Source organism: Panthera pardus, unplaced genomic scaffold (genome assembly GCF_024362965.1).
Source record: "Panthera pardus isolate Hobbes unplaced genomic scaffold, ASM2436296v1 HiC_scaffold_5, whole genome shotgun sequence".
NCBI classification, from domain to species: domain Eukaryota; kingdom Metazoa; phylum Chordata; class Mammalia; order Carnivora; family Felidae; genus Panthera; species Panthera pardus.
Window position 1 is genome coordinate 14,921,719 of NW_026526980.1, and position 24,804 is coordinate 14,946,522.

The 24,804-nt window shown below is 47.9% G+C and overlaps 1 protein-coding gene across 3 annotated transcripts in view; it reads left to right on the forward strand.

Moving 5' to 3' along the window:
- The window catches only part of PRKCB (protein kinase C beta), a 331,204-nt gene that overhangs the window by 298,912 nt on the left and 7,488 nt on the right, over positions 1 to 24,804 (forward strand). For all 3 annotated transcript variants that reach the window (XM_019430299.2, XM_019430298.2, XM_019430300.2), the window contains 3 exons: positions 2,095 to 2,175; positions 2,463 to 2,570; positions 7,473 to 7,613. In XM_019430299.2, the coding sequence (XP_019285844.1) occupies positions 2,095 to 2,175; positions 2,463 to 2,570; positions 7,473 to 7,613 (330 nt within the window). The remainder of the gene's footprint in view (positions 1 to 2,094; positions 2,176 to 2,462; positions 2,571 to 7,472; positions 7,614 to 24,804) is intronic.

Sequence of the window (24,804 nt, forward strand, 5' to 3'; positions counted from 1 at the left end):
ATATATTATCATTGCAGAAGGCATGAACAGACATTTCTCCAAAGAAGACATCCAGATGTTCAACAGACACATGAAAAGATGCTCATCATCACTTATCATCAGGGAAATGCAAATCAAAACAATGAGATCACCTCTCACCTGTCAGAATGGCTAAAATCAAAAACACAAGAAACAACAAGTGTTGGCGAGAATGTGGAGAAAGGGGAACTCTCCTGCACTGTTGGTGGGAATGCAAACTGGTACAGCCACTGGAATAATTTGGAGGTTTCTCAAAAAAATTAAAAATAGATCTATCATATGATGCAGTGATTGCACTACTGGGAATTTACCCCCAAAATACAAAAACACTAATTCAAAGGGACACATGCACCTCTGTGTTTATTATTTACAATAGCCAGACTAAGGAAGCAGCCCAAGTGTCCATCGATAGGTGAATGGATAAAGAAGGTGTGGAATGAATATACATGATTATATATGTGTGGAATATTACTCAGCCATAAAAAAGTGAAACCTTACTATTTGCAACAACATGGATGGATCCAGAGGATATAATGCTAAGTGAAGTAAGTCAGTCAGAGAAAGACAAATACCACACAATCCCACTCATATGTGGAATTTAAGAAACAAAACAAATGAACAAAGGGAAAATGAGAGAACGAAAGAGAGACAAATCAACAGACTCTTAACTATATAGAACTCACTGATGGTTACCAGACACAAGGTGGGTAGGGGAGTATGGGGGAAATAGGTGAAGGGGATTAAGATGAAAATAAAATAAATAAAATAATTTTTAAAAACCATATATCCCATTTGATCCACCAATTCTATTTTTAGGAATTTATCTTAAGGAAATAATTGGACGAGTGTCCAACTATCCAGTTGCAAGGATCTATATTATAGCATCAGAAGAAACCTGATCTTGGGAATAGACAACATAAATTTTGGTATAGCCATCCAGGGGAATGCTGTGCAGAGATAAAAACTGATGACATCGATGTGCAACTATTGCATGGAAATTTTAAGTGAATAAAATACTTCATTAAAATTCCACATATTAAAGTGTGTGTGTGTGTGTAAAACACATACATACACACTGAATTTACTATGTATTGATAGAAAAGAATCTAGGAAGAAATAGACCACAGACCTATCATAATTTTTCTCTTGATAAATGATTATGGGTGATACTAATTGTATTCTCTTAGCTTGTCTATATTTTTATTATTTATTTATTTGCTCATCTATATTTTAAAATAGATAGTATAATAATAAGAATGCTATTACAGCTTTGTAACTTACAAATTTTTAGTTGTGGTAAAAAAAGGCAAAATTCACCATCTTAACCATTTCTAAGGCACAGTTCAGTAGTAGCAGTAGACAAGCTGAGAGAATATAATAATTAGAATCACCCATAATCATTTATCAAGAGAAAAATTATCACAGCTCTGTGGTCTATTTCTTCCTAGACTCTTTTCTAGGAGTACAGTTCAGCATTCAGTTAAGTGTCTTTCTGTTGTTGTATAAATGTGATTACTTTTGTAATGAGAAGCAAACACTGTTTTCCTTCTTAAAAATGCCATTCACTGTATTAAAACAAAAAAAGCAACGCACTGGGGGCTCCTGGAGGGGCTCACTCAGTTAAGGGTCTGACTCTTGATTTCGGCTCAGGTCATGATCTCACGGTTGGTGAGATCGATCCCAGCATCGGGCTTTGCGCTGACAGCTCAGAGCCTGCTTGGGATTCTGTCTCTCCCTCTCTCTCTCTCTCTGCCCCTCCCCTGCTTGCTCGCTCTCTTTTGCTCTCTCTCTCAAAAAAATAAAATTAATGCACTGTACTAAGAGCTTTTAAAAGGCAATGTTGACAGCCACAGATGTTTTCCCCCACCTGCTTCACCTGTTTCACCCCACTCTTGTAAATGGCATCTATCCGTCTTCCTAAGGTAAAGAAATGGCTTGAGTGGGCACTAGGCTCCTCAGTCACTCTTTTAGTGGGACTAAGATGCTCCACTCTTACATTAAAGAAGTGAGTGTTCGTTCAGTCTCCAGCCATGGCTACCTGCCCGCCTCCCTGATGGAATGCCTTCTCTTTTCCAGATAATTGCTTATCAGCCCTATGGGAAGTCCGTGGATTGGTGGGCATTTGGAGTCCTGCTGTATGAAATGTTAGCTGGCCAGGTAATTGAATTTTAACTGATTGGTAAGAAAAGTCCTCCCCCAACCCCATCTGCATGGTTTCTCTAGACGAAGGTATCCCGTTGGTACCAGCTCATAGATTGGAAACGCTGTGACTTCCTTGGCCTTAGGGTTAGCTTAGTCTTTTGACTGTTTTTCTTTGTCTTCTCCCTTGAAGCCCCTGAGTATGGCCTCGCTGTGGACCCCAGGGGAAAGGGCCCAATGGTTTGGGGCAGTTGGAGAGGGGCAGGCAGGAACCCTCTCTTCCCACACTATCCTCTGCCCCACAGGCACCCTTTGAAGGGGAGGATGAGGACGAGCTCTTCCAGTCCATCATGGAACACAACGTGGCTTACCCAAAGTCCATGTCCAAGGAAGCTGTGGCCATCTGCAAAGGGGTGAGTGAGCCCCTGAAAGCTTGCGGTCAGGACCCCGCGCAAGGACAACTCACCCAGGGAGAGAGGGGGAATGGAGACTGAACTCTTATCTTTCTCCCCACTTGCTGCCCTGTGAGCCTGGCATGGACCTCCCGGAGCAAAGGGGCCTTTTTTCCAATCTGCACAAAAGTACCAGAGAGGTCTGCCTGCAACAGTATCTTGCTGCTGGCTGGGCTCCAGGCTCTAGCCCGGCACAGGGGAATGCATATTGAATGAATGAGATAGGAAACACAGAGTCTTTGCCCAAGAGCTGGGACCCATGGGAAGGTGTGCAAGAGGTCTGCAGCACCCATCTGTCAGCCTCGCCCTGCTCTGCTCTATATGTGTGTGTGGTTAATACTAACAGCGTGTAACTTTTGTCTTAAGAAAATACCATGCAGTGTTGCGTTTAAGGGATTCTCTGGATAAGCTGACCCAAATTTTGTGTCTTCAAAACCCCTGGTCTCCCCTCGCCCAACCCACAAAGGGCTGAAAAGCATACGTACACTATATCCTGCACTGTATGCAGATTGCACCTGTGAAGAAGGCAGGGCACATGGGTGCTGGTGAAGATTGCTTTGTTATGCATCTGGCATTAAGCCAGATGTGCTTGACCTCGGTGAGTCCCTGCAGATCCTTGGTCCTCACCTTTGGTGCCATCAGGATGATCTGCAGGGCTTTTTCCGATTGTACATAACCTCAGTCTCACCCAGAGGTTGTCTGGACATCTGTAAAAGTCTGCAGAAGTCCCCAAGTGGTTTGAGAACCACTGCTTTTAAACCTATTACCCAAATGTGGGAACATTTCAGCTCTGATGGAAGTGTGAAAACGCCGTGAGAGCCGCAGAGAATATGGCTCGTGGATCCGGCCTTCATGAAGTATTCACTCTCCCAGCAGGTGGAGGTACAGGTGCATTTTCAAGGTTAGGGCATGACCATGCCTTCCCAGTGGATTCCCACCTGTGTGTCTGAATAAACCAGGGCTGCCGGTCTTAGATCCTTGGGGCGTTTGCTGGTTTCCCACGGCTCGATCCAGCCCCGTGCTTCCGGGCCCCAGTCAGATGCCTGGTGCTCTGCGTGGATGCAGAAAAGCTGGAAAACGCAGGCACTTTGTATTAGCTGGGCCACCCTCTCCGTGTAGAGCACCTTCTCACACCACCTAGATTCTCACTCTTGGTGACTCATCTGAGCTTTGTATCTCAGCTGTATAGGTTAAGCTGCAAATATCCCTGGGGAAACCACGTGTGACTTTGTCTCAGTCGCCAACATCTTGAAGTGAACTGGGTGAAAATATTTTCTTTGAAAGTATGAGGCAAGGGGAGGGAAAACGAGGAACAGAGAATAGAGATCCAGAGGGCCATGAGGAGCGTAAGTGAGGCTTGTAAAAAAAAAGGAGAAGGAGAAGAAGAGGAGGAGGAGAACACAGCATAAGGCCAGTGCAGACCCCTGTAGACATTTTGTTGTGAGGGAGGAAGAGTGGGCGGAGGTCATATACTGAGCTTTTAGTTTGTTTAGCAATTGCCACCATTTAAAGGGCAAGGGATTTCCCATGAACATTAACTTTCCAGTTTCTCTTGAGAAATCCGATCCCGCCATGCTGGTCTGTCATTCCTATAAAGCATGTGATAGCCAGCTGGATGGGAAGCCCATGTCCCCTGAAGGGCGTGCCTTCTCCAGTTTGCAGAAATCCCCATCTGGCCCAGTTTCATCTGGGTTCAAATCCTGGTCCCAGCATGAGCGGCACTATGCCTGTAGGTAAATTCCTCAACCTTGTCTGTGGATTGAGGATAATGATAGTTCTCCGTACAGGATTCTGTGATGATTAAATGAGTTCATACCAGCGGCTCACTTACAACAGAGCCTGGCATTCTGATCCAGAACCCATGGGCCATTATTATTATTACTGTTGCTGATGCTGGCACCTACTACATTACGCGCCAGGCCCCTCTTGGCATCTAAGTATGCATACGCTGCCATAGGAGTTGTTTTAATGGGGGATTTGGGAGCCCAAGACCCTTTGCACATCTCACCCCATCCACTTCCTAGGTGTGTGGTCCTACTCTGCAGCTCCGGGCTTCTGTTTCTTTACCTCTAAAAATGGACTAACAACCCTCATTGATCATTGAGTTGTCTGAGAGCATTAAGTCAGGTAACATAAGAGAAAGCCCCTTCTGTGGTATCGGCGCATAGTAGGTGCTTAATGCACGCTCAAGACATTCCCCTTCACGACTCTGCCCTGCTGGGACAGCTGGGGGTTCTAAGTGGGTCATGGAGGAGAGAGGATTTTCCAGGTCAGCTGCATTCAGCTTCAGCTCCAATTAGCGGTTTCCCTGGTGGAGCAGATTTCTATTAATTTAGGACCCATAACCTTCAGGATTAACTGGCGTGACTTTCTTACTATCGGGTTGGAGGACCTTTCTGAGTTGAGTGGGCTGCGTCCGGTGTGGGCTCTTTCTTCAAGGTTGAGGCTCCAAAGAAGAGAAAACACTCAAGCGAACGGCAGACACTTCCTCCCGAACCGCAGGCCCCAGGGGATGCGTCTGGGAGGTGATCAGAGATAGGAACAGTGATTAAATCCAGCTGTCTGCATGGCTGCAGGCACATCAGCTCCGAGTGCAGTAACTGGGCAGAGACTCGCATTAGTGCTGGATGATTCTGCAGTGGCTTTTCTTCGCTTGGCCATCCTTGTCCTTATGCGGAAATTGAGCTCGGCTTTTGAAAACCGTTCCGTTCCCATTGAAAAGTCCTTTCTTTATATATCCATCCCATTAAAGAACCTATTTTCTGCCAGGAAAAAAAAAAATTAGTATCACGTGCTCAGAATGCCACTCCCACTTCAAAAAACTTAAAGCAGACAGAAGCTCCCACTGGCCACCCGTTCGCACAAAAGCAAGCAGAACGCATAACACAGAGCAGCTAGAGCTAGGCGGATCTGTTCAAAGCACGGCTCTGCTACTTAGCTGTGTGCCTCTGGGCAAATGACTACTTCTCTGGACCAGTTTCTTACTGGACAATGAGGATACTAGTTGTAAAGTGAAAATAAAGATGAAAGAGTAATGGCTAGGAAGCCTTTAGCACAGAGCCTGGGTGCACAGGAAGCACTCAGTACACAGAGGCCATCATTGATAATATCACTGGTAGTGCTAATCAAGACCTCGTAGCCCTTCCTTTCCTCCTATCCTAACCCTACACAGCTGTCAGGGCTTGGCCCAACGTGCTTGCCCTCCATAAACCCTTCCTGACCAAGCCACACCACAGATATCCCTGGGAGCCCACACACGAAGAGCTTTGTTATTAAAAGCCCAAGTTCTGGAGGCGCCTGGTGGCTCAGTCGGTTGAGCATCTGACTCTTGATTTCAGCTCAGGGCATGATCTCACAGTTTTTGGGATCGAGCCCTGGGTCGGGCTGCGCACTGACAGCACGGAGCCTGCTTGGGATTCTCTTTCTCCTTCTCTACCCCCTCCACCTCAAAATAAATAAATAAATAAACTTTTAAAAATAACATAAAAGCCCAAGTTCTGGAGAAGGCAGAGGTGAGATCCAAGCTCACCTCTGTCACTTCTCACTTCTCCAAGTCCTTGCTAGTTGTTTAACCTCTTTGAGTGTCTATTCCCATTGAGATGGGAAAAATAATAAACCCACCTCACTGGGTTATTGTGGGAATCAGGTGCGTGCAAATCAGGTAGAAGCTTAGAATAGAAATGCCCACTTATTTCCCCCCTGAGAATATGAGAATAGCACATATGGAGTATATGTGCTCATGTGAGTGTGTGTGTGTGTGTGTGTGTGTGTGTGTGTGTGTGTGAGTATGTGTGTGTATAGGGGGATAGTTTCTGATGACAAGTTATTTGGAAGCAGGAAGCAGGCTAAGCTGAGTGTCCAGCAGGGTAGGTATACATTGCTGGGTTCATCTCTTTGCCGTAATCCATAAATCCCGGGCACAACCCAAGGACTCTGACATCATGGTGTCAGGTCAACTCTGGGAAGCTTTTTGGTCTTATATGTTCCATTGCTTGTTTTTCCTCTTTGAGGGTCTTCTTGTTGGTTGTTGTTTTGTTTTGTTTTGTTTTGTTTTGTTTTGTTTTGTTTTGAAATCACCAGCTCTGTCTTGGCTCTCTGTGCATTTGCTCAAATCTTGAGATCAGACATATTTTCATGCTGCTTTGGATTCATTTACAAGAGGAAGCCTGTCTGGTTTCATCTTGGAGCATCTATTCATCTTGTTATTTAGCACTGGCTCAGAGACCCAAAGATGGAGGGTTTTGATAATTAAGTAATTTAAATGGAACACCAAAGAAACCTCAGCGGAGTTTAGTGTAATGTGCGATCCAAGCAAAATGAGCTGGGTTAGCTTTTGACTATTTAATGAGCTTTTGGAAAGTAATTACTGGAAACTTGGGTCCATTTGACTAATATTTTTTCTTCTGTTTTGTCATTTTCACAAGCGCTTTACTGAGAAATGCAAATATTATCAGAATGAACGTGGCCTTTGCCTTGGTCACACTCCAGCTTTCTTGAGGTGGGAGGTGGGGCATTTGAAGATATTGAAACTGTCCTCATTAAATGCACCAGTAATTGCGTAAAACTCATTCTTAAATCAGAATGCATCGTGTGACATTTCTAACTTGAAGTTCAGGGCCACATTGAGGCTTAGGTCTGATTAACCATAAGCAGTCTTGCTTTGGGACAAGCAGCGGCAGGCACTGTTGTCAGGTCTTCCTATTATAAAGACCTCTCTGGGAAAGTATTGCTGGAATGAAAAGCAGAAGATAAAAACTGAGTCTCTTATTGTCGTTTCTTCCCTAATTCATTGGAGTCCTCATTTCTGAGTGGCTCACGTGTCCTCCGAAGTTCATTAAACTCAACCTTTCTCTTCTCTTGAAGCTGATGACCAAACACCCGGGCAAACGTCTGGGTTGTGGACCTGAAGGTGAACGTGACATCAAAGAGCATGCATTTTTCCGGTATATTGATTGGGAGAAACTTGAACGCAAAGAGATCCAGCCCCCGTATAAGCCAAAAGCCGTAAGTAAACTGGTCTCTCTGACTCTTGGCTTCACACGCGTAACATACCCTCTCCTCTCCCAAGTGTGTGCGCCCTCAGTGTTCCAAGGGCTAGACATCGATGGCTCCCTCAAATATGTCTGTAAGTGCTCCCGTTGATGTGCACAGTCACTGGGTACAAAAACGGAGATCTCCGTTCACACAGCCCGGCCTCTACAAATGCGGGAGAGATGCTAGATACGAACTTTTGCTTTATTGGTTCAGTTATTATGACTGTCTTCGCTGGCAACTTTTTGGAGATGTCTCGTCGGTGAGCGGGAGTTCAGGTCCGGTTTTGGACCGTGACAAAGAGTCTCATTTTGCCCTCGTTCTTTCCTTGGTTCGACTGTGTTCTTTTCTCTTCAAATTGACATTGAAAAGGCCACGTTACAGTATTTAAATTTAATTCTGAAACATACAGTGTGTCTGAGGCAGGAAATAAAGACAGCTCCACCAGCCAGCTCCCACCCGAGTGAAACAGAATAAAAGCAAAAGCTGGCCCGCTCGTAGACCTCTTGGAGGCTCTGAGTGTAGGTCCAGCTGGGAGGCAATGTCTAGAGTATAAAAAGACAAGCCTCCCATTTCCACAGTTGTGCACACACGGGAGGATTTTCCATCCCCAGAGACTCGGCTGGGCATACTGTCACACCCAGGGAGGAGGAGTTCGCCCTGAATGAATCCAAACTACAGCTCCCCAGACAGGATATTTCTTTGTTAGACTAAGATGAGCGGAGACCCGATGACTTTATTATGAGCTCTGAAACTGCCTACTGAGGCTGAAACATGCACAAAAACACTGTCGTTGGAACCGGAAATTGTAAGATCCATGACGATAACGGTAGTTATGTTGATAGCATTATTATTCATTTCGTGGCCACTTATTACGTGCCAGGCACCCTAGTAAGCACTTCACGTGTGGCATCTGATGAAATCCTCACCACAGCCTGTTACGGAGGTGCTGTTACTCTGTGTCCTGGAAGAGAAAATGGAGAGCTTAAGTGCTCTGTCCAGGGTCACTCGGCCAGTGTGCAAGGACGTAGGGATTCAAATCTCAGACCGCCTGACTCCATCGAGGCATAGCAGAATGCCCAGGGGCAAAGGGCGTGTAGGTTTAAGAAACCTTGCAGGTGGGGCACCTGGGTGGCTCAATTGGTTAAGCGTCTAACTTGGGCTCAGGTCATGATCTCGCGGTTTGTGAGTTCGAGCCCTGCGTCGGGCTCTGTGCTGACAGCTCGGAGCCTGGAGCCTGCTTCGGATTCTGTGTCTCCTTCTCTCTCTGCCCCTCCCCCACTTGCACTCTCTCTTTCTCTTTAAAATATGTAAAAACATACTAAAAAAAAAATTAAACAAACAAAAAAAGAAAGCCTCCCAGGTGACTCTCCCCATCTCCCTGGTGCTGCACCTTCCCGACCATCCCACACCATTAGCATCCCTGCTCTACAGCATCCTTGATGCATCTCTCTGGGCACTCCCTGAGGTTAGGAAGCTAGATTATCTGGAGACAGCCAGTTCCACCTTCCGGCCCTTCTAATTGTGGCAAACCTACATGTTGGTGTCTAATCAGCTTCCCCGGACTGCCATCCCTCTGGCCTGTTCTGTCATCAAGAGCCTCTTTCTCTGCAGAGCACCCTCAGACATTTGCAGATGCTGGTCTTAAATTCCCGAGCCCTGTGATTTCAGGCCAAATACCCACCCCCACCCCCACCCCCACACACACACATGCACACCTTCCACCTGCAAGCATGTCCCAAATGACATCACCTGCAGGTGCTGATTGTCTGCCAGGTCATCAGCATCCGTCTTCAAATACAGGCACAGGATTGAGCACGTTTCTAATCGTGTCTGACCCTCAAGTGAATACAGTGGGGTCCAACAAAATCTCTTGATTATTCTAGAGCTGGTGAACTCTGTTCCCGTCTATTCCCCTGTTTCATCACCTGTGATTCAGCGATGTTAATAGTCTCTGCATCAGAGGATCGTTATGACGCGTAAAGTGCTCAGTGCATGCCGGGCATGCAGTCGGCTCTCTTGGAGAGTGGATAATGATTTTTGTTAGCGGTGTCACACATTGATTGATGTCTTGGGTGCAGGGTCTTTGAGGGGTAGAACAGTGTTGAGTCCAACTGATGCTGTTTCCCAAAGATGATGTCCGTGTGTGCACTGGGCGTGACAGAGGGGCACTGCATGTCCTAGGCAGCACTTTCACTTCTAATGAACCATTTGGAAAAAGATCAAAATGGCAGCCTGGGAGAGAAGAACAGGTTCTCCGTTCAGGGAACTGGGAACTCAGAGATGGGACACAAAACTTACGGGGGTTTCATGGGCTATTCATGACGTCTCAAAATGTGGACCCTCCCCTCCACTTGGCCGGTAGAAAGATGCAAATGTCTGCATCTCTCCCAGCGTTGAACCCGGTGACATTCTGGGTAGGGTTCATTCTTTAGTTGTAGAGCAGTGGCTTTCAAAGGGTGGTCCCCAGACCAGCAGAATCATCTGGGAATTTGAGGAATGAAATGCTCCGGCCCCTCCCCAGAAACTGTGACTCAGAAACCCTGCGGGTGGGACCTCCAGGTGAATCTGATGTGCCCCAGGCTGAGATTCTGTGCTGTGGAATTTAGTGTTAAGAGCTCATGGGGCTGGGGGGGTGGGGGGGACGTGGCAAGGAGGAAAATTTCTTTAAGGGGAAGACATTGGTTCTCGCCTAGTCTGGGTGAGGGGTGGTGCCTTCTGGGAACGGGTCGTAGGCTCAGGTGCCCACAAGGCCAGGCAGGTAATGTAAATATGAGAGAGGGAGTGGTTGGGGACAGAGGCAGACCGCAGGGCGGGCAAGCTATCTACAAGGCCCCACAGGCGCTCGCCTCCAGCTGCCCAGTTGCAGGGTTCTGGTGACCGTTACTAATGATTGTGATCTTCTTTTTTAATTATCCATAATAACAGCTACCTTTTTCTGAGCATCTTCTACGAGCCAGGTTTGCCCTGCAGGGATACAGGCTCTGCCTTGCTCTATCCTTACCAAGATTTTTAGATGAGAGCTCACTAGTTTTTGATATATCAGCCACACATTGTTAAAAATTAAACCCAGTTCAGGCCGAAGTAAACACATCCACAAGTCATACGAGGCCCAAGGACTCAGTTTAAAATTTTGGGGGGTAGTGATTACTCAAAGTCAGGTTGGCATTTAACCGGTTCCTGTTAGTACTGGTTCTTTACAACTGAGTCCGTGCTGACTGGGTAAATATTTTGAAACTTCCTGCTGAGCAATAATGAATATAAAAATATCTAGCCAGCGCCTGGCTCATAGAAGATACTTAGGAAAAAGGAGCTGTTCTAACCACTGATAATATAAAAAGATTACAATAATTAATAACAGATCAATAGGATCCTCAGACTGTTCTGCGTTCGATAATGGTTTCCAACCAGCCAATGTCTTGAATTCCCTCTGGTGGGTTGAACAGTGGCTTTCAAAGTACAGTGATTGCCCTGGACTGGATATTTCAAGATGTTCAGCCTCCAGCTCTCAGGGGAAGCAGGAACTGCCCTTGCCGCCTGAGACTGAATTAGAAATAATAATAATACATGCATCAGTCTTCCGATTCAACCTGCACCTGTGCCTTTGGGCTGTGGATGCTGGCCTTAGAGTCCTCATCCCACTCAAGGATTTCACATTTCCCTTCCGCACACCCTCCCCGAGGCCCGTGGTAACTGTGTGCAGAGTGCCATGTGCCTTGCGGGTTATTAAAAGGCATGCGTGTATCTGTCAGTGTTCCAGATTCATGCATACTATTAAGCAGAGAGCAACGGGAGAAAAAAAAACAAAAACCATGGGGTAATAACAGAGGATTATATTCAAACATCAGTGAAGGGTGCTATTATTGGAGGTTCATTAACGTGGGTTTTGCCATCTTTTGTTATGGCAGGGAGCCATATGCGGAGCATTGTTCATAACTACTGAGATACACTAGCTTTGGCACATTCTTTCACGTACCTGAGTGGTTTTTTCAAATGTGCATCTGATTGTGTCGCTCTTGCTTAAAGCTTCCCTGATGGCTCTCTGCTGCCCCCAGAATCGTGCCTGCTGTTCCTTAGCATATGTGGCATCTGGGGATCTTCCATGGTCCGGCGTCTGCCCCCTCCACAGCTTCAGCTCCTGCCTCCAAAAACAAGCGTTTCTGAGCTTCTTTTGGTTCCTCAAACATGCGACCGCGTTCTCTTCCCTTCCCGGCTCTGTCCGTGCGTAGCCATCCACCTGGGATGCCCGCACCCTTCCCCACGCTTCGCCCACCTCCGTCCTCTGTCCCTTGTTGGTGTCTTGCTCCTTCCCCCTCATCAGATCAGGAGAACATCATCCCCTCAGGGAGGCTCTTATTGATTCTCTGCTAGTGTCCTATCAACAAACTCATCACACTTTATTGTAATTGCTTGTTCCACGCGATGTCGGTCTTCTTGACTAGGACTGAAGGGTTCTGACTGTCTTTGTCAGTGTTGATTCCCGGTGCTTAGCCTAAGGTTTAGCACCTAGCCGGCACTTCATAATTTTTACTGAATAAATGAAGGAATCCACAAACGGCTGTAAGGTAAGAGGCTGCAATGCTCTGAGCAGAGGAACATAAGGGGTTCTCTAGGGATATATACTAGAGCCTGGGGTGCTTTTCTCATGTGCAGAAGGGCATCTCGAATGAATAGGTCGTTGTGTAAGTTCCTAAAGAGCTCGATTTGGGTGCTGAGTTATATCGGTCATGGCATCGTGTGGTTGTGTGCGCAGGGAGAGCATGGGGAAGGGTCGGTGATGCAGCGCGTGAATCCTTGCGCTTTGGATCGGGGGCCGTGGCTCCTGCACTCTGCTGTCGCCCAGCTCAGTGTTATGGGTGCCCTGGGGTCACCTAGCGGATCTTCTTAAATGCTGCTGTGCACACACGAGTCACCTGGGTACCTGGTTACAATATGGATTCTGATTCAGCGGGTCCGGGGTAGGGCCCGAGACGCTGCGTATTTTCACATGTGCTGGGCTGCTGCCGGACCTTTCATCTGCTGAAAGGCAGATCCTGTTGTAGTTAGTATGCCGTGTAGGATGGTGAAGGCTGTGCTGCAGGGGTGTGTAAGCTCTAGTACAGAGCGTGCTGGTGAATGTGGTTCGGGCCACACGGCAGGCTGTGGTGGGTCAGTGTGTGTTGGTGGGTGGTGCTAGTTTGTGTGCTAGAAGGCGGTGTGTGTGGCTGAGCGTGTGGTGGAGCAGTGGGTTGAGAAGCAGGGTGTTCTGGTTCTGTCCTCCTGGGATGTCGCCCAGTGCCCTGGGTCATCCTCTCCGCAGGTGTTTATTGACGTTAGGTACCATTCCAGGTGCTGGAGACACGGAAGTGAAAATAACACAATCTCCGGCTCTCGTGGAACTTCTATTTTAGAAGGAGTGGGCAAACAATAGACGTAGAAATCGGCAAATGGGGGCGTCTGGGTAGTTCAGTCGGTTAAGCGCCCGATTCTTGGTTTTGGCCCAGGTCATGATCTCACAGTTTGCGGGTTCAAGCCCCGTGTCAAGCTCCACGCTGACAGCATAGAGCCTACTTGGGATTCTCTGTCTCCCTCTTTCTGTGCCCCTCCCCTGCTCACTCTCTCAGTCTCTCTCTGTCTCTCTCTCTCAAAATAAATAAATAAACTAAAAAACATCAGTAAATATGTTAGAAGGAGATAAGCATTGTGGACGAAATCAGAGCAGGGGTGAGGATGGTGAGAGGTGGATCAGAGAGAGGTGGCTGGAAAGCCTTGCTGACATTTCAGCAAAGATGGGAGGAAGGTGAGGGACTGTGTGAGCCATGTGTGTATCTTGGGGGGAGAGTGGTTCGGGCGGTGGTAACAGGTGCAAAGGCCCTGAGGCAAGAGCTTGCTTGGCATGTTCAAGGAAGAGCACAGAATCCAAGTGCTGAGCTGAGTGGGCGAAGGATGGGGGAAAAGAAGATAATACTGGTGAGGCCACGGGAGGGGCAGATGGTTCAGGCCACTGTAGGATCTGTGGCTTCTACTCCGGCTGAGATGGGCAGCGTTTGGAGGGCCCTGGGCAGAGAAATGGCATGATCCAACTTTGGGTTTTCAGAGGATCACTCTGACTGTTGTAGGAGCAGGGGTGAAATCAGGAGACTGGTTCGAGGCTCTTGTGGTCATCCAGGTGGGAGCCAGTGGGCATTTGGACGGGACGGAGATGCCTGAGGGCCTCCAGGATGTGTTCCTATCGGCACACCTAGCCCTCCCTGGTTCCTGGCGCCTTGTGGATGCGCAGTGATTACCCCAGGGGCCAAGAAGGAATGGATGAAGGAGAACCCCTTCAGATTGCCTGCATAATCGCTCCTCGAGTGTAATGTGGTAGCCAGTTGTTGGTCCTGGCGAAAAGCAGGATGAAGGGATGAAAGAGGTTGTCGTGAAAGCGTCTGGAGTTCAGAGTGCTGGCATGCGGGGCACAGAGTAGGGCATGGCTGTTCCTCCTCTTGTCAGTGTAAATTCTTGGCGGTGTGGGAGGTCCCACGTGCTCGGGGTGGTAGCCGGGCAGTCCCCTTGGTCTGGGTGAGCAGCTCAGAATTTGGCCGTGCTGCAGTAAGAGGGTGCATTGAGGCCATGGGTGAGCATGTCCGCTGGCTGAATTTGTCGTATGTGGTGCTTTGAGTCACAGTAGAAGATATGCTGATGTAGTGTGTTTAAATCAACGTGCCCGATCGAGATTTTGGTGGCATTCATACGCTGGTAGGAATTGCCTTAGCGAAGTCTGGCGGTGTCCCTAATGCCCAGTGCAAAGCTTGCTGTGAAAACTGGGTAGAGGCACACGCCTTGGGCTCCATTCCCCAGCTGTCAGCAGAGATGCAGCAAATTGAGGAGGTGGGAGAAGAGTAACCAGGTCACAAGGACACCCTGCTTCGTTACGGCCCACGGAGGCTTACCTACTAGGGTGTTTGTACAGCGACTTGCCCGCTAGTGAACGTGGCTCTCTTTCGGTTCTAAAGTGTGCTCCATCTGATGGCCCATTCGTTCTGAGCGGGGCTTGAGGAGTACAGCTCGCTGAGAAGCGGACAGTAAGAGCCGTTCATCCTGGGCAGCCGTCCGGGACCACCCAGACGTGATCGCCATTGCTCACTCCTTCCATTCATTCCAGCCCGGGTGTCAGGCCTCACCGACTCCAACCCCTCCTCGTGTGATAGTCTGATTCCAATCATTTCCGCTTTTGTTACCTGTCCTCCTCGTCACTTGACATAAAGCCCCGTACGGTTTTCAGGCATCTGCACATCAGCAAAGCTTTGGGATCTTGGAGGCTGAAAACGCAGAGCCCCTGGTCCCCATTCTACATCACGACAGCCTTTCATGTGATAGCGTTTCCCAAACACTGCATCGTTATCTGATCACATGTCATGGCCTGCATCCTCCAGGAGTCTAGATGCCGAACTGCTTCAGAAAGTAAATCGTGCTCCCAGGACTTGGTTTCTCGGCAATCCTGTCATCTGAAAACATTGTTTGTGTAGCCGAGGTCAAAAGCTTCAAGTACTGCTTTAATGAGCTGCAGTTCTGTTCATGTGACATTCTCCTCCGAACCTAATTGCCCTTTACAGCGTATGAGTAAGTGTCTCTGAGTGCATGTCTGAATGTGTGTTTGATGTGCTGACATTTCTGAATTGAAACCACAAAGTGTAACCTTTGTATGTTTGCTATTACAACTCCAAAAGCAAGGCTTAAGAAAGGGGGCGAACTTTCTACTTAATACGATTTATTTAAGAATAGAACCTCCCTCCCCGAGGCAGCACCAAATGCTCGGGAGAACAATACCTTTCAGAAAGCTGGGATTTAAAGTCATTCTTCTGAAACCCGTACTATTCAAATATACCGGACAAAATATTGAGTTATTGTCTGTGCCAAGCAGCGTTCTAAGTGCCTTCCAGGCACTACCTCAGTTAATTCTCTGTGAGAGAGAATTATGGGTGTCATTATGGGGGTCTCTATGGGTGTCATTGTCACCGTATGACAGATGAGGGCACGCAGCCTGGAGAGGTTAGGATGTTTGCTCAAGGTCCCGCAGCTAGCAGGTGGCAGAGCGAGGCCTTGAACCACGGACTCCACACTGCCAGTATCCTTGGAAAGATTATCAGAAGCACTTGGAGCCCCTTTTAGGGTTTGAAATTGCACCGGTGGGAAGGAGCCAATACCACCATCCAACAGTGTCTGTTGCATAATAGACGGAGACTAGATATTCTTCACAATTCAAATGATTTAAAATTTATTTTAAAATGTCGCAACAAACAAGTAACATATTCACACCTACTGGCAGGGTTTTCAAAGATGCAGATTTCACCGGCTCCTTCAGGCTTTGATTTTGAGGCTGACAAAGACCGCAGACGTTGAATGCCCTCCGAGGGCAGGGCATGGCAGCATCCGAGCTGAGGCACTCAAGACGGGCTCATTAAGGAGTAGACATCTCCCCACTCGGCTCTGTTTGTTCTTTCGGTTATCCAGAGTGTGAAGTTTATACAGATCCTCGTCAAGATATTAGGCTACGTTCAGACACTGACGCACAAATAGCCAAGAGTTGTTTAGGACACGGAGGCCCGGAGTCTGTCTGTTTATCTTTCTCTCCCTCCCTCCACCCACCCGTGGAGAGCTGTGGATCAAACCAGGCTCCCTTTGGGCAGTTGGAGTTGGCAGACTCCTGGGCCAACTGAAGTTCCTAAATCACTTGCCAAGTGCATGACTCTGAGCTGTCCCCCGGTGGAGATGCCAGCCGTGTGAACTGAACTGGTAGATGGGAAGGTCACATGCTGGGGGAGAGCACACAACTCTTAGGATGTGTCTGGCAATAACCACTGAAGGTAACAGAAGTCCAGAACTGGAGGAGCCCTTCGACGTGGGTATAGATACCATCATTCTAGAGAGGAACGAGCAGAGGCCAGAAGATTTGCTTCAGTGACTTACACAGGAAATAGAAAAGAACCAGGCCAAGATGGGCCCTCCAGTTAACGGATGCAGGACTTTATTAATACTGTTTACAACCGTAACGATAAAATGGGCCAGGCGTGTTCTGTGAAATTATTCAGTTTTACCAGAAAGCAGAGCCTTCGGTCTACTCACAACCGCCCTGTGAAATACTACTGTTATTACCTTCGTGTGTAGGTAAGGAGGTAGGCTCAGAGAGGTTAAGTAACTTCCCCATGGCCACACAGCTAGTAAGTCCAAGTGAGTGCCAGTTTAATTTAAAGGCCTGTTTCGTGAGTTCGAGCCCATGTCAAGCTCTGTGCTGAAAATACGGAGTCTGCTTGAGACTCTCTCTGTCTCTCTTTTTCTCTCTCTCTGCCCCTCCCCCACCCTCTCAAAATAAATAAATAAACATTAAGGAAAAACCCCTTCCCTCAAACCTGGGATCGCTCCTTCCCACGAGTAGGACCGCTGCCCCTGTCTGCTCATACACGCAAACCTTTGAAAGAACTGCTAATTCTTGTTACCTCCAAGATCGTATTTCATTACAATCCATTCTTTTTCTAGTTTGGTGCATCTGGCTTCTGCCTCCACCTCTCTGTTTTGACATTTCTCCCGGGGAGTTGTCAGTGACCTCAGAACAATCTTCTGTCAGAGACTCGTCTTCTCATTCTTGACCTCATTATATTATTCGATATTCTGATCTTCTCTCCTTTAAAAAAAAAAAATCCTAAAATATGTGAAATATGCAAAGCAGCATCAAAACTATACAGTGAGACTGTCTCCTCCTCCCGCCCTTGACCCTCAGCTAGGTGCCTTGGTTCTCCTTCCCGGAGCCACTCACAGTGGCCCAGTTCCGGGCCAGCCTTCTAGAGAGGCTGAGTACAAGCGCAGGACTACCCCACATCACACAGGAGGATGCCAGCACGCGTCTTCGATTCCCGTGCCTCACTTTGTTACCTTCTGTCTCGCAGATTGTGTTTTGTCAGCATCTCGAGATCTACTTCATTTTCAATAGCTTCCTAGTTTCGCACACGCATGAGTGCATCTGTAGGGTAAATTCAGAGTCCCCTCCTCCACTCTTTTTAAGCCCCTCTTCTTTCTCATTTATATGGCCCTGAGCTCACTGATTGTCCAGAAATACTGACTCCATGAAGGCTCTGAGGCCATGATGTCAAGACACTCATGACCCAGAAAGGGAAAGAAAAACTTTCATTTCTTGTTTATTTACACGTGCAATTTCTTAAAAACAACCACCCTTCACCACTGAAGAACAAGAACTTCTTGGTATGTAAATCTGCATTAAAATGTCTTTCCAAGCCCAGGCGCCTGGGTGGCTCGTTCAGTTGAGCGTCCAACTCGGCTCAGGTCATGCTTCCGATTCTGTGTCTCCCTCTCTTTGCCCCTCCCCCACTCTCACTCTTTCTCTGTCTCTCTCAAAAATAAATAAACATTAAAAAATTTAAAAAATGTCTTTTCAAGGCAGCAAGGCTTGGGTTGGTGGCGGGGGGAGGGAGTGGAAATGTGTCCCTTTTGCCCCCGGGCCCACATCTGCCCCTCACTTCTAACTGGGAGCCCCATTTAGGGTCTGACGTCATCTTGCACCCTCCCATATCCCACTAGCCTCGGGTGGAAAAGATACCCGTTTGTGTCTTAAACGCCTGTACTTGCAACAGCAATATCCCAGGAGAGGCTGAGTCATGGCAGGGCCTGCAGGACCCCTCTGTAGCCAGAGCACGGCCACTGCCAGTAGACTAGCTCACCGCACTCCATGGAAGCTACCAGCTACCATGTCACATGTCTTCTGTGCATTTTATCAAGTCCTCCTCACCCCACACTGTAAGGTAGGTTAATTCGACATAACAAAAAGTTGGCTTAGGGAAGTCAGCTCACCTGCTTAAGGAATCGGTACCTGAGTCGGCATTTAAGTTCCCGCCATTTGTAAGACAGTAAAATGTAGTAGGAAGCCTGTGGTCTTTGGAATCGAACAGACCCGACCCTGGATCTTGGTTCCCCTCCTTGACGCTGTATGGCCCTGACCAAGTCGTTAACTTTCCAAATTATCTGTTCGGTGGAGATGATAACCCTTTTCCTGCCTGTCTGACAGACCCGTGAGAATCGAAGTTGTAAAAACATAGGCAAATAAATGGGGTAACTTTATTTGAAGCCAACGACATGGGTGAAGAATAGATAAGAAAAAAATGACACTCTGTTCACACGGGAAAATGTTTAGAGTGTTTCATCTCGTTTCTTAAAAGCAGGGTAAGTAATAAAGGACTGATTCTATATTTTGTATCTTTATACAAAGTCTCCATCCATCTGTTTGTCCCGCCAGGACAGCAGACTAAAATGTTAACATCATGAAGGTATGGAGGGGGTGAAATAACAAAGGGTTTTGTTGTTTATTTTTCTTGTGCTTTTGAATGATTTGTTTGTTTCGGCAAGAAATGTACAAGGCTGATGGAAGAGTCTGGATTGTTGCCAGATCTGGGATCAAATCATAGGTACTTAAGCCTTGCTGTACAGCAGAGACATCATGGAACCATTGGATTAAATGAGATACTGCTTATGAAGTACTTAAACAATATCGGGCTTATACGTACTTAATAGGCACTGCTACTCATCCGTCTGACAACATTGAGTGCCTGCTGTGTGCCAAAACCTGTCCTGAGTCCTGGGAAGGCGATGGTGTGACTTCAGCTCTTGTGGGGCTTAGAGTCTAGATGGGAATATAATTCATCAGCAGAGAAGCAAAGAAATAAACATGTAATAGAGATTGGGCTATTTGGGTATTTTTATTTCCTGTGCGAAAGTGATGCCCTGAGGGAGAATTAACAGGAAGGGAGAATTGGAGGTCCTACTTTGTCTGGAGGTGATCCCGAACAGCTACTCTGAGGCGATGGCATTTAGACCAAAATCTGGAGGAAAAGAAAGCATTGCATCTTATTTTTAGATAAAACAAAACACCAAACTTGCTACCCGGTGCAAAAGCCCCTTCTCTTGCTGACTTCCTTCTAACTAAATAGACACAAGAGATCAAACACCCCGATTGTAAGGAATCTTCACTATTTGCAGACAAAGGAGCTTTAATCTTTCTTTTCTTTCTACTCTGTATTTTGTCTGACTCTGCTGGGGAGAGAAACCTTGGTACACAAACGACTTAAAAATGATCCAACGTGTTTACAGCTCTGTGCTTAACTGACTGCTTCTCACTGGGTGGGGCCCTCCTGTGTTGTCCTGCTGCGGAGAACTATCTGTAAGGCTTGAAAAGGACCCAGAATTTCATTGAATTTGCACATTAAAAAAAAAGAATACTCTTTTGTCTTTTTGCCCAGGCTGTATGGCTTACGTATATTTTCAGTGTGACCTTCTAGCTTGGGTTCCTGCTGTCTTGATAGAGGCCGGGTTCCCCTGGTGTCTTTCTTTCTGGTCGCACTCAGCTTAGATGTCACCTCCTCCAGAAAGTCTTCCTGGCCCTTCTTAGGGGCCTCACTTCTGTGCTCAGTGGCCCCAGTTGTCACATGGTGCCATGTGGTGGCCTGTGTGTGTGTGTCTGTCTCCTGCTAGACCACAAGCTCCGTGATGACAAGGACAGGGATCGTCTTGTGTGCCATCATATGTCCAGTGCTTTAGCACACCTCCAGCAGAAGAAGCACCAAGGCCTCAAAATGGCAATAGCTCCCTCATTTAAATGAGCTTTTGTGGGGTTTTTTCTTATTAAAAAAAAAAAAAAAATCTGTCATTTAAATTTTCAAACACACAAGCAGAAGAGATAAAGGAGAAAAGTAAGCAGTCTGTAACTTGCTGGTCTTTATACGCACATAGACAATATACAATATCTGTAAGCACACACATTTGTGTGTATAATTTATGGAATGGGAACATAAATTATATGTAACTATGCCATTTAATATTCTTCTACATCTCCTTTTAATTTTTAAGAGTGTGTTGCATTATAATACATCAAATAGATGTATCATTACTTATTTAACTTCTTTTCCCTATTGGTGGATAGTTTGATGTCAACTTTCTTGCCCCCCACCCCCCCACCAGTTTTCTGATGAACATCTTATATCTTGGTGGGATAAACCCAGGCATATAGAGGAGGGGTCCAGGGAAAGTCTCCTGGAGGAAGTGACATCTGTCTGGAGAGGAAAAAGATGTGTAGGAAATGCCCTGGTTTGCGGGGGGTGGTGGGTTGGAGGCAGGTGTTCTGCACCCCCCCCCCCCCCCCCCCAGGTAGAGGAGACAGTTCATTGCAAAGGCTGGGCAGTGACAGAGTGCATGAGTGTTCTGGGAACCCCGGGGACTGAGTACAGCTGGAGGGCGTGTTGGGGTGGGGGAGGGGCACTGAGAGGCTAGTGACCCGGTGACCAGGGCCTTGTGAGCCATGCTGAGGAGTGTAGGCCCTGGGCAAGGGGGAGCCACTGCAGAGAAATGACATATCCAGGTTGGCATCTGAAAGATCCCTCTTGCCGCTATGACTAAGCCAACTCCACTTTCGACAGCCAGACCCAGAGCTGTTATTAACACAATGAAACAGAAATTAGAAAGAAGAGAAGGGGTGGGGGGCGAAGAGCTCACATGTAGCAGCTCACAGAGAAGCTTTTCAAACTGTCTAGGTTCTCAGATTCAGAGGCACAATCGAACAAGTCAAAATCCTTCTTGCTCTCCTCTCCCACCCTGGAAAGAGGCGCCTTGTGATTTAAATAACCATGTTGGCTTGGGTCCCCGGCACGGTTCCGGGAGCTCCAGTGGTGCCCTGGCCACAAGGGAGGTGGGTTTTCTTTCAGTAGCTAAGTGAGGCTGAAGTACCCAGCCAGGGCAGCCAGAGAAACAGGTGTGGTCCACACTGCGCGTGTCACTGGATCACAGCCGCAGAGCAGCACGTTCTCCAAGGACACAGCAGGCTCAGAGCCCTCCAGGCTGTGCCTCCCCAGGGCTGACGTCTCCATTTAGGGAGCGCTCCTGAAGCTAATGGGCAGTGACAGCTCCATTTGAAAAACACGGAAACACTTAGGGAGGCTGTGATCTGCCAGTTCCGTAAGCTGCTTATTAGCAGGAAAATCACGCTCCCGCTGTATTGTGCCCCCTTGGTTAACCCCTGTTTTTCCATGTCCCCTCTGCTATCTCACTTAAAGATTTCATTGTTCTCTGAGGCAGGGGGGTGGGGGGGGGGGAGTGGCGGGGAGTGCAGGGAAGGGGGAGGCTCGGAGCCTCCGGAAGCTGTTTCTCTGTGTCCTATCACAGCCTCTGGGGAGGCCCCGGCAAAGCAGCAGCCCTTCTGGTGTGCATGGGAAACTGATGGCTTTTAAAGAAAAACGGCCCCCAAAGATTCTGTGTCTCAGCTCACGTGCTTCCTATGCTGGCTGGTTTGGGTCCCAGCACCCAGGCCAAAGAGGAACCCTCGCAGGTCTGCCTTACTCCCAACCACCGGTCCCTGCCACCCTCTGCCCCCCCGCTCCATGCACCGTCTCTCTGCTCTGGATGATGCCACCCAGTTTCTAACCCTCCCCAGTGCCTCTGCCGTCAGTCTAGCTGCTGCACCCTTTTCTGTCCCCACACCACAGATGAGGGGACTCCTACAACCCTCGACATCCCCACTGGACTCTCAGACTTATCAAACAGGAAACCAAGTGCCCCTTTGCCCCCCGAAGGCTCTCTACCCCTTCCCCCATTCACCGTGGAGCCCAAGTGCAAAGCTGTAGGGTCTGACAAGTCCTCTCGTCCTGAATTGCTGGTCTGACCCATCAGCAAATCTTGCACCCCTTCCCCCACTCCAGATGCACCTTTCCATCTATCCCAGAGGTACCTTCTTCTGAGGCACTATCCTGTCTCATCTGGTTGGCATCCCTGCCCCTTGCCCGTCCATCAACTTTGTATGCGGCACCAATGATCCCACAGAAACATGAGCAGAGCCTGTGGGCTGATCAGAATCATCCAGTGGCTTCTTACCAAGCTGAGATGGAAATCCTCTGCCTCCGGGTCACTGCTCTGGCCACACTGGCCTCACTGCTGTCGGGTGACTCTGCTGAGCGAGCACCTGTCTCCAGGCCTTTGCACATGCACTTTCCTCCACCTAGAATGCTTTTCCTCCAGACGTTCAAATGTCCTTACTTCACTGAGGGCTTGCTTCAAAGCTCATCTCCTCAGAGCTGACCACTTTTTCGAAAATGGTGTTCTCTTCGCTCTTTATCACTGACCTGACTTTATTTTTCTTAATACCACTTACCTCTGTCTGACATTAAGATACCTCTATTTACATTTACAGTTCCCCTTCTATTTATGTGTTTATTGCCTTCCTTCCCCAGTAGGACGTAGGTTCCCGTGAGGCATAGATTCTGTATAATTTACTATTAGCACAGGGTCTGGCATATAGTAGGAACTCAGTAAATATCTCTTGAGTGAAAACAAATGCATAAGCAATGCAAGAACGTGAGCAATAATCCTGACCACACTGAGCTGAGGGTCCATCCTTCTTTGGGCAAAAGTCTCCCCCCTCCCACACTGGCCAGCACAGCATACCCCAAGTCCTGATTGCATGGCTGGGCATTGGGTGGGGGTGGGGGGGGTCACTTCTTGTTTTCTGAGACCCGAGGCAAAGATATCAACAGGGCTCAAAGAAGTTAGCTTGGAATAACAAATCAGTTTGTTATAATGCTTATAGCTAGGGTGCATTGACACTTCCTCAGTGCCCAGGAGCAGTCACACGCATGATGTCCTGGTCTCCTCTGCACACCCTGTAAGAGTCTGCAGGCTATGACCTTGTGGGTGCCTTCTGCCCAGATGGGAACAAAGCAGGAAGCTGAGGCCATCTGAGAGCTGAGTCCCATGCACACACACACCCCCCCCCCCATATCTCTGCTTCCCTTGACTGTAGAGCTTGAAGGAGCAAAGGGGAAATATGCACTCCTTGACTTTCTCAACTTTCCTTCCCTCTGCCAGAGACTCAGGCTCAGTGTTAGCTCTCCATTTTCTCATCTGTCTCTTCCTAATTGCCAAGTGGGGTGGCCTGTTCTCTGCAACTTTTCCTGCTTGACCTCTTGGAGATAGCTACGACAACACCCTTCTCCCTGGATTCCCTCAGTCCCCCGCTTGCCTGACAGTGCTCCCTTCTGGTTCTCCTCTTCCCACTCTCAGTTTTAGGGGCAATTTTCTCCCTGGCACATGGAAATCAGATCCCCACCTCCCAGGGTGGTTATGTGAAGCAAAGAGGTGATGTATGTGAAACCCTTAGCAGTGCGGGTTGCCTGGAAACTGCTCAGTGGGTTTTATTACTATTATTATTATCTTTTTCCCACTTTCCCTGTTCTGTACTTTAAGTTTTTTTTTTTTTTCCAAGACCGCTCTCCTTAGCTCCGGAATCTGTACTTCTAACCCCCTTGGGTCATCTCTTGGAACCTCTCTGGTCCCTCAAAGTCATCGTGTTCAGGGACATCTAGTTGGCTCAGTAAGTTAAGCGTATGACCGGCTCAGGTCATGATCTCACAGTTCGTGGGTTCGGGCCCTGCGTCGGGCTCTGTGCTGACAGCTCTGAGCCTGGAGCCTGCTTCTGATTCTGTGTCTCCCTCTCTCTCTGCCCCTCCCCCGCTCACACTCTGTCTCTCTCTCTCTCTCTCTCTCAAAAATAAATATTAAAAAAAAAGTCATCGTGTCCAAACGGAAGTAGCTGTCCTTCCGAATTTTCCCATTTTCTCTGCCTCTGGGATTGCTATCACCACATTCTCGCTGTCATTCAAACCAGAGACCTCATCATCCCCATCCCTGACTCCTCCTCCCTCCCCCACCCCCCTGTCCCACTTAGTCACGTACTCATCAACCGACAAACCATTCGTGTAAAATGGAGCCAGGAGCTTAGGCTCTGACGTCAGAGGGGCCTGTCTCACGTTGCAGCTCTGCTATTCATTGACTGTGTGACCTTGAACAAGTTACGTAATCTCCCTGGCCCCAGTGTCCTCATCTGTCCAGTAGGGATGATGCCCACTTCGTAGGGTCATTGGGAAGATTTAATAAGGTAATGCAAGTAGAGCATTCTAGGGTGCCTGGCATTTAGCAAATGTGTAATGAATATTAGCCGTCATGACTGCTAGTGCTTCTGTGTTGTCAGGTTGTGGTCGCCTCCTGTAGACACTGTGTTCAAAATACCAGAACTTCGTGCCAATGTTTGGGTGGGAATCAGTCTGTGTGTGTGTGCACGCACATATACATATACACACGTTACAACTCTGATTCAGCC